General features: G+C 55.6%; 2 protein-coding genes across 2 annotated transcripts; both read left to right on the top strand.

Annotated features, from left to right (window-relative positions):
- The first annotated feature begins 619 nt into the window (after positions 1 to 619).
- Positions 620 to 5045, top strand: CDEST_13954 (uncharacterized protein). Its single transcript, XM_062930110.1, has 6 exons — positions 620 to 1541; positions 1591 to 1616; positions 1693 to 1797; positions 1860 to 3084; positions 3165 to 3284; positions 3488 to 5045. Exons 1-6 carry the CDS (start codon positions 1041 to 1043, stop codon positions 4589 to 4591), a joined length of 3081 nt encoding a protein of 1026 aa, XP_062786161.1. The 5' UTR covers positions 620 to 1040; the 3' UTR covers positions 4592 to 5045.
- A 2753-nt stretch (positions 5046 to 7798) lies between these two features.
- CDEST_13955 (uncharacterized protein) lies at positions 7799 to 8020 on the top strand (the record flags this gene model as incomplete). Its single annotated transcript, XM_062930111.1, has 1 exon — positions 7799 to 8020. One exon carries the CDS (start codon positions 7799 to 7801, stop codon positions 8018 to 8020), a length of 222 nt encoding a protein of 73 aa, XP_062786162.1.
- Positions 8021 to 10038: the final 2018 nt, after the last annotated feature.

The following is a 10038-nucleotide window of genomic DNA, read 5'->3' on the forward strand; positions in this document are numbered from 1 at the left end:
CGTCTCTCGGGGAGCATGAAACGCGCCTACCTCATCCTACCGCGGCTTTTCCGTAGCGTGGCCGTGGCAGACATCCCAGACGCGCTCATTCCGTGATATCGCGCGGCAATTTCACACACCAAAGCTTGGGGAGAGACACACTCCCGTGGAACCCATGGGCCATGGGACAGGGACCCCATCTACCAGCCTGAGAGGGCTGAGTCGTATGACAGGCATCTGGCCGCTCTACCAATCAACCCGAGGCCAAAGACAGTGGTGGGTGACTGAACCCCAGCTCGGTCGATACCCTTCGAAGGAGTGCTTCGCATTTTTCTCAGCAACCTCCGTGTCCAACACCCTTTTACACCCATGCTCACAGGCGACAGGGGGAGCGAGGCCTCTGAGGACAGCCTCCTTGAAGAGCCGTCATCTTCCCCTTCTTCTGCCGCTCACGCGAACTTGCATCTACCTCTTCTCAATATAGCAATGTCTCCAACGAGCAGCAGCGGCAGCAGCACCACTATCTTTGTCTCTTCTCTTCGTCCAGCTCCAATGCATACCGTCCCCGCTTAGAACCAACAGCTCTGCATCTCACCTCGACCACCACACACCCCCATCCCCTCTTGCCCCCCCCCCCCCGCCTGTTCGTTGTAGGCTGACACAGTTGAGCTGGAGCAGCAACAGCCCCCAGATCTTTTCTCTCTGCCCTGCCTTTGCCCTGCCTTGCCCGTACCGTACCTTACCTTGACTGTCTTTACACCCACACCGGTTGACCTAGCCTTCTTTTCTACGTCGACACCCCCTTCTCGAACCCCGACTGCCCCCCATTTTCACACTGCATCCTCACCTTGGTGTTGATGTTGGTGTTGGTGTTGGGGGTTACGTCCGACTACAGTCATTCGACTCTCTGGCCTACTCCAACGCAATCCTTCAGCCGGGGCTGTGTAGTACTAACTTTGGCCCCGTTGCTCCTCCCACTGCAGCAGTTGCAGTTCCCTCTCTGAGCGCAACCACTCTGCATCTCTCTGTCTTCCTCGCTTCCCTTTTGGGAATCTCCAGCCATGGCCAGCCTCCAAGACATCATGAACGCGGACGAGGACCAACTCGAATCCCACACTATTAAGAACAGCCCGATCCCAATCCAACCAGGCATCCATCATCAACCCTATTTGACACCCAACACAGTCTACAACTCAGGTTACAAAATAGGCAGAGAACAACTAGACAGAACAAGCACTCAACAAGACAGGGCGAAGCGGAGCTCATCCTCACACACCACACAGTCCACTCCTCCCGGCTCGTCGTCGTCGTCTAGTCGGCCACCAAACACCCGTCGTCGAAGCAACGTCAGCACCGACTCTATGGATCCGTCAAACTATGGATATGGCCACGCAGGGCCGTCTTCTGGAGGGCTTGATCCCGCTGGCCAACCCATGCGACCTTTTGGCCATGCATCGACTGGAGGAGACGTGCCCATCAAGTTGACTCCCATCACCGGTCGAGTTAGCCGCGCAAAGAAGGGCATGAAAGTTCATACTTGCGATATTTGCCGTCCTCCCAAAGTAGGTTCAATCTTTGGAAAAGTGAAAGACATCCACTGACCTTCCGTAGACGTTCACACGAGCAGAGCATCTGAGGTATGTATGGGTGTGGTACTATACCGTGGCGACTGGGCGTGTTGCCGCGTTGGTGTACTGACAACTCCGGCTGCAGACGACACCAGCTTAGTCACGAGACGCCCCAGTATGCGTGCTCCCTTCCCGGTTGCGACAGGGCCTTCCATCGTAAAGATTTACTGGAGCGTCATCAGCAACGACAGTATGCCTGACTCTCCAAGGAGAACCCCGAACGAACTTGAACCATGACTGACCCGTGCTCAGTGAGCTTGAGGGAGACAAGTTGTCGACAAGTAGAGGGGCGAGCCAAAGCCGCAGGACCTCGGCTGGATCCTTAGAAGGAGGAGTTCGAGGGTTGGGATTGCAACTCCCCATGCTCGGATACCCGCCGAACTCGACGACTCCGAATCAGAGCCTTCCGATGACACCGAACATGTCACATGCCGGCGCATATCCGTCCATGAGCGTACCAAATGTCAGCAAGTCCATGTCGCCTCACGTGGGGAACGACAGCTACCGCCCGTCATCGGGTGGTCCTGGGTACGGCGGGAGTTACTCTCTTTCCGCAGCTCAGTCCTCGCAGCAGTCCCTGTTGCAACAGCCCAGCAGCGGCTTCAACACTGCTCCTCCGTTTGGCTCCATCGAGTATCAACCTCGTACGACACCCGATTTCCCCTCTTTGTTTCTCCAGACTGAGGGACTTGGGTTGCAGATACCATCAGATGGACCGCCTGAGCTTTCGCACGCTCAGGACAACGGAGGCTGGCCGTCCTCGGCTTCTGACAGCACGTACTCCACACCTTCCGATCACCCACGACGCGCATTCTGGCCGGCGGCAAGAGCTTCTTCTTCTTCTTCTTCTACTGTCGACTGGCCAACCGGGCTTCTCTCACCTTGCCCGGGCACCGGATTTGATCCCATGGCAACAGCCAACCCTATGCTCTACCAATACTCGACTTCGCCCCAGCTGAGCGACCCCCAGACGTACCAGATGCTCGATATCACCTCCATGTCCACATACCCGGACGAGCAGACGCTTTTTGACCCTCACCAACAACAACCCCGGTTCTCCCATACTGTTCGTAGCCTGTCCCCGCCGGTGACGTCGGCATCGGCTCAATCTTCTGAAACTCTAGTCACCCCGTCGACGGCACTACCGTCGGACCGGATGATGAACTCACTTGCCTGTATGGGCCGTCAGAAGGAGGTGGCGTTGGGCCTCCTGGCGGCCCCGGCTCTGATGCAGGGCTCCTTGCCTTTGCCTCCTGCAAATGTCTGCCAAGCCATTCCCGCCTACCTCGATGTCTATTGGGAAAAGTGCCACCACGCCTTCCCCATCATCCACAGGAGGACCTTTGAGGCTGCAGCGGAGCATGTCGATGTACTCCGCTGCGCCATGGCTGCATTGGCTACTCAGCATTTGAGCACCAAGGAGGACCGCATCAGGGGGAATCAGTTGCATGAATATGCCTGGCAACAGTCAAGACGCGTAAGTCAAAAATCATTCTTCTAAAAAAAAAATCGGTATCATCGTGGAATAGTGGCCCGCTAACAGTACATTGGTTGCAGTTCCTCCAGTGGGATGTGCCTGTCATGCAAGCGATTCTGCTCTGTGAGCTTTTCTCCCGGTTCCGCGGCCGACGTGCGGCCATCAGGCCATCGAAAGAATTCGAGTCAATCTACTCTCGGGTGAGTCCTCTTCCTTGTTGAATACAATGACACTCTTTTCTACTTCGCTTCTTCTAGCTTCAAAGTGCTCCTTTTTTTTTTTTTTTGAGATTCTTTCCCGCCTCCTCCTCCTCCCCCTCCTGTTCTTCTTACTCTACCACCACCACCACCACTACCTAGTCTGGATCAAGTCACAGCAACAAAGCTCTAAATCATGGTTCCAGGTCTATGACAATGCCGTCATCTTCGGGGAAATCCCTCAGACAGGGCCCAACAGCGTCAGGTGGCATACATGGCTCGATACCGAGGCTCGCCGTCGCCTTCTCTCGGCTTGCTTTATTTTGGACGTTCACAGCTCCTTCTATCTGGAGCAGCAATGTATTCGTAATTTTGATATTGCCAGCGACAGCATGCCACCAAACATCCCTCTCATCGGGCCGACCCAGGATCTCTGGGACGCACCAAGCGCAAACGCATGGGCAGCAATGGTCTCAGCCAAGGGGGGTTCCTTGGATGCAAAGTCACTCCTCTCCTTAATCAAACCTGACAAACTGTCGGAGACGAGCATCAACGCCCAGGCCCCCTTCGACCGCTCAGTAATCCTGGCATTTGAGGCACTTCTGTTGTCTTCTCGCGATGACCCGGTGCGAATAACACCATCGACAGGAAAACCGGAGCCGGAGACTTTCCGCATGGCTAGCATCTTCCCAGACTGCCCCGTGGCAAATACGTATCTCGCTCTGCACCACACGCCGCTCCACGACCTGCTCGCCGTCTCCGGAGACAGTTGGGTCTTCAGCCAGAAGGTCCTACAACCCAAGTCCTTCGCCGAGCATCAGAAGCGACTCAAGCAGTGGGGTCAGTCAGGCGACGCCGCCGCGGCCGTGGTTTTCGCTTGCCGCGCCCTCCGCGCCTTCACGGAGCACGGAAATGCCGATGAGAGCCCGGAGGACTCGGACGATGATATGGACGCATGGGAGACGGAGCGGCCTCGTATGTGGAAGGATGACGTCTCAGACTACTGGGGAATGTACGCCTGCGCGCTCATATGTTGGGCCTACGGGCATCAAGGGAATCGCGGGGATGGCGCCAAGTGCACCGAGTTGGGCGACGATGATAGCGCGGCGCTCCAGTGGGTCCGGGCTGTTGCAAGCACGCGGGTCAAAGACGTCGTCAGGCTACGCTCCAAGAAGAACGCGATGTCTGTTGTTTCCCTTGTTAAGAGATGGCTGGATCTGGACTGTCTCGGCGGGCGCAGTAGGTTATACGTCGACGCGGTGGGTGTGTTGAGGAAGTTGGAGGAAGGCATCAACTGCAAGTGGTTTTGAAATGGTAATAGGGGGGGCCTTTGGGCGCATTTCATCTCGCGTCTGCATCAGCATCGCGATCCGTTTCTTCCCTTCTTTTTTCTTTTTTACTCTTTTGTCGTCGGCATGGATCACAGCACACACACTCACTCATCCACACACACAAAAAGCACCTGGCCAGAAGGATACAATACCTATTTGCATTGTACAGTTGACGATATTACGACGAGGCAGAAGAAGGCAGGGGTGGTGTGCATGGAAGGAACAAGAGATTCGCAGAAAGCGAGAGGGGCAATGGCCGAGGGAAGGATGGCGTTCAGGCGTTCAACGATTTGGAATCAACACACATACACATATACATATATATTTACACGCATGCAGGGGCAAGAGGCGCATATACATCGATACAGAATACACAAGAATCTCGTAATACACAGCAGGGTTTCAAATGCACAATGTCCGGGGAATAGAGATGGATGGCAAGGATGCGAGGGAAGGGAGAGGGGGGCGGACAGTGTACGGAGTTGATTATGTTAGAGAGACAAACGAGGCAGGAGGGGAGGCGAAAGTGCTCGAATGTCCTTCCTGACTGGGCGTTCTCGTGTGGTTATGGGCTATGGTGAAATAAATAGTCAGGCCACTTGGTGGTTATCCTCGCCGCGGCTGGCTCCTTGTCGTGTCCCGCGGGGACGACTCGACCTCTGCCAGTTACTATCAGGGGGGACGAGAAAGACAGTTCCCAAGCCTCCTGGCATCCTCTAATCCACCATCGCCATGTACCGCTGGCTGCTTTTCGTCGTTGGGTTTCGTCGTCGTCAAGGAGGTGCCACCACATACTGGTGATGGCAAGATGCGAGGCTATATGAACGAACAGGGGGCGGGGGGGGGGGGGGGGTTCGTCTCTTTGGTCTATCTGTTGATTAGGTCTTCGTTATACGTATGTATATATGTATCTGCTTCCCTCAGGAAAGGGTCGCCCTCTCTGTCACGGGGTTAGAACGCAGCAGAGTAGACTCGACTCGACTCGACTCGCCCCCTTGGAGGCGTTCGTCCCATGGTATCAAAGCCGGTCCGTCCGGCGACGCCCGTGCAACTCCGCGGCCTGTATAACCCACGTCGGCCCAATGCTACTACACACCCCTTACGCAGCCGAAGAGCTGGTTGTATGGTGAGGGGCATTCACTCTCCTCCACTTGGGCCAAGTCCAACTTTGGTCTTATTCTCGTCGTCGACAATGAGGCCATGCGACCAGCATTGTTGTCGGTCCCGGGCGGGATGGCTCCATGGCTCCGGCGACGGTCCAGGCCGTCAGGCCAGTCCCGATTTCCAACCAAACGCAATGCCCTCCCGCACCCCGTGTCGTATTGCAGGAAGGGCGGGAAGCGTGATATCTCGTCACTCATGGGGATTGAGAAAATCACCGTACTCGCTTCCAGCCGCGAAGATCTCAGCACACACATCTCACAGTATTCCGCCCTTGTGGGAAGAGATACGGATGGGCCGCCTGTCTTGGCCCAGCCTTTGACGGTGGAGGGGGGGGGGTTGGGGGAGACTCGACAAAAGGACCAGAGGCATAAGCACATCTGCGAGAGATCACGCCCCGGCCGCCTTTCGCCCATCAAGACGCTATTACATCCACAAGAAATACCCTCGTGGCAAGCCAGGATCGTTACGACGAGCCTTACAGAGATTTCCACGCGACAGAAGACCTCCGACGTCTCCGGAGAAAGGAATGTCACACCATCCTTCCTGCTTCTGGGAGCGCCTTGGTCCAAGCCGGGAAAGATCCCCACCGACCCGGCTTCCTAGACAGGTCCCCCGGTGAATCCCCTCGAGGTGCTGTCATTCAGGAGTGTCTCAATGACTATTGACCGCGAATTGGCCAGAAAGGATTTGGGTGTTTCTGGAATTGAAGTGGAGGACGCAATCCCCTCTCCGCGAAATACTGGCATACGTGTCTTCCGTTCCCCCCTCTCCACGTCTCGGCTCAGACCTCGCCGATACAGTCCTGTTGACTCCTGGTACGGGCAATAGCACCAGAGAGCAATCTGCCAGATGACTTCCGCCTATATCCGAAAATTTGCTCTCCCGCAACGAAGCAAGTCGAGCCTGGCAAGGCTGGTTAATACCAGCGTGTTAGCGATGCGTTGTGTGTAACGGTGTACAGCTATGCGTTCCTTGCACGGGCATGGTCGTTGCGCAGATGACCTGGAAACCGCAAGAGCTTGAATTACGGCCAACCCAACCGCGAGTGAGGGATGACATGGACACTAATGTTTAAAACCAGGTACGAGAGCCGTCAGGCATATCAGTGCTGAAAAGCGCACAGGAATCGAGAATATACGGCAGACAAGGCGGCTACAAACGGGAGACGCTTGAGCTCCAGCATGGAAGCTAGCACCGACATTCCAGAGGTTCGTCTCTCTGGCAGGCAAACAAGATGCAACGAGAGACGCCTCGAAACGAAACGAAGTTGCATCTGATGTTTGACACGTGTGGGACGTGTGACGTCGACTCTGCGTTTAAACTCTGGGGAAGAGGTGGTCTGTTCGCCAAAACCCCTGAGAGCGAAATCGTCGCAAGGAAGCGAAATCCTACGGGGGGCGAAACTTTGGGGTAGCTACAGCCGCCTTATGGTTGGACAAGACGAACGTCCACCAGTTTCGATAAGTTAGAGCTCAGTGAATGTATTGATGTCGAAGACCGTTTCGGATACAGGGGGGGGGGGGCAAAGCATTGTTGGGACATACGGAAGTGCCAAAGGCACGCGCTCATCAGAGCAGTCAAGTGTGTTTGGGTTTGTGCATTGCGACATCGGTTGAACACCCGAGCTGGCAAGAGCGGGAAACTGGCAGGGATGTGCTGGGTGAGCCGAATGCCATCAAATCAAGGAGACTCGACGGGGCCTTGAATGCAGCCTCTGCTACGGTGTCCTGCCGTATGTCCTGCGGTGGAATTGCCGAAGCTCGCGTTTGGATGTTTTCTTACATCAGTGACGGTCTATGGAGCAACTCCCATACAGGAAAGAAAAAGCATGACACGAGTGGGGGCGAAGCGCAGGTCATCGTCACAGGAGGTTGGGACCGTTGGGTGCGTGATCTGGTCGAGAGTAAATGGCAAGGGCCATGGTTGTCTCAGTTCGGGAGACCGTCCCTGTCTGAGTTCGGAGCTTCCGCCCCTTCTTCCCCGCAATTCTCTTGGTGCGGTAAGACCGTAAGATCTTGGGAGATGAGATCCGTGGACAGTTCACGAATCCGGTCGACGACGGGAAATAGCAGTGCCACTTGTAGGGTTATTTGCAATCTTGCAACGGGGCCAAGTCATGGGTCATGTGGCCAGAGCTTCCCAGTGCGCTCCCTCAACGTAGCGTCGGAAGCGCAAAGGAAACGACGTACTGTAGGGCGACACAAACCGATTTTAGTGCTGGTGAGCTTCGGCTTGACGGTGTAGCAAGTCAGGCATTTGTGGATGCGTCTGCTGTGTCAGCAGTTGCAGGGCTCTTTGTGTGTTCGGACCGTCTTGTCAGAGAGAGAGTTGCAGCGGTTGATGGCAGCAGCAAATTGAGGTTGGCGCTGGCGCTGGCGTTGGTGTGTGGTGGCTTGGCCTGGCGTCAGGGGCACGCGGGATGTGTCATGAGGATGGCTCTCCAAGTCAAGATAGCAGGATAACCGGCTTTCTGGAGGTGGCTGGGAGGCCAGAAAGCTCAGGGGAAGGGGAACGACGACAAACCGTGGCGACCCGATCGTGTGTGGTGGAATTTGGCGCAGTCACGGCCGAATAAAGTGCTCTGGGGCGCCTTGTTGTGGGATAACCGCTGCAGATGGCAATCCAGAAGATAAGGCAAGGAGCACACTTGACGGGGGCTCAAAGGTGAACCAAGACCCAAAGGGGCTGACCGGATCTGACGGGCTGTCCTGGTAAGCAAGGATCTCGGCCCTGGAGGCCCGATGGGACTTTCAACGTGGTGACGGCGAGTTTCGATTGACCGACTAAGTGAATCGGTCGGTCTGCGGTAGCGCCGGGAGGGAAACGGTTGCAACAAAAGGCCAACAAGGAAAGACACGACTAGGCGTAGGAAACCAACCCCTGGACAAGCGTGGTTGAAATGCAGAAGTCGGGTTGGGCAACGATTTCAAGACTTGCCGACTCCACCGACACGGCGAGAACGAGACTGGCGCGGCTTGTATGCAGTTGTCTGCTGCGGTCGTGCCTGAATGCTTGAAGCGAACGAAAGATTTGAGAGATTAGCTGCAGTCTAGCTTCATCCCACGTCTGAAGCACACACCAGACGGAGTATTCCTGGTCTCGTCTGGCCCTGGTGCAGGGGATAGCGCAGGTGCTGCGGCAAGGTGAGGCAAGGCAGGCAAGAAACGGTGAGAAGGAAGCGGGCGACCGGCGAGAAGAGGTAGGGCAAATGTCTTCAAGGAGGCTGGGCGTGATGGTGTTGGTTTGGTGGTGCAAGGGGGTAGGAGGTGGTTGTGGTGAAGATTGGTGTGGTGTTGGTGTTGGTTTGCTGGCGTGAAAGTGGACATCAGACCTCAGACAGACGGATGCGACCTTGGTGCGCGTGTCCATTGTTTGGGTGTCGATACATGAGGTGCTGCAACGGCGTGGGTTCCTCAGGCCGACCTACCTTTGTCTTTCTCTTTCTGTGTGTGTTTCTGTCTTCTGCCTTGGGCATCATTGTCTGTGTCAACCCGGATTCGTCATCCGCGCAAGAAAGAGCGTGGAAGGCAACAGAGGAGTTCGTTCCTTCCGAAGGAATTCCTCACTTCGTTTCCAGTGTCTACGATGTACTCGCGCAAGGTACGTATCTACCCAAGTAAGTGCAGTAAGGATGTCTGATGTCTGATTTCAGAGTTTCGCCGAGGACTGTAGCTGCTGCTGCGCTTGTCCCATTCTGTAACACTGCGACGCTGTGACGGCGGCGACTCTTCGTCCTGTCGACCTCTTCCCGATACTACCTAGTGATGCCCACGGAGTTTTGTGATTATTTTTGGACGTGCCATTGAAGCGAAGCCACACCGACCTGCTGAGACTCGAAGAGTTGCTTTATAGCCCTTTGTATTGTGCTAGTGAGGCCATTGGTGTGGCATATGGCGCCCTGCCAGAGTCTGAGAGGAGTTCATCTGGGGATGCAATAACCATTGAAGAGACAGCATTGCAGCGCAGCCGCTGAAGAAGAGAAGTCATGAATAAACTCCTTCACCGAAAGAACCGAAGCGAAGGTGAGACGGGTATCCAAGGCAAGGCAAGGGAACCTTGGACCAGGTCCAACTTGTAGCTTGTAAGCGCCCAAGCCGGTAGGTTGTCGTCATATCCCAAAGACACGCACACACCGCTGATGAGAGCTGGCACAACGAAGGCGGTGGATCCAGACCTAAAGCCAGTACCTGTAGGTACCGCTGTAAGCAGACTCGATCGAGACCAGACCGCCGCCCACGGTCCGTCCAGCGCAACGACGACCG

The sequence above is a fragment of the Colletotrichum destructivum genome, chromosome 9, assembly GCF_034447905.1.
Source record: "Colletotrichum destructivum chromosome 9, complete sequence".
Lineage (NCBI taxonomy): Eukaryota > Fungi > Ascomycota > Sordariomycetes > Glomerellales > Glomerellaceae > Colletotrichum > Colletotrichum destructivum.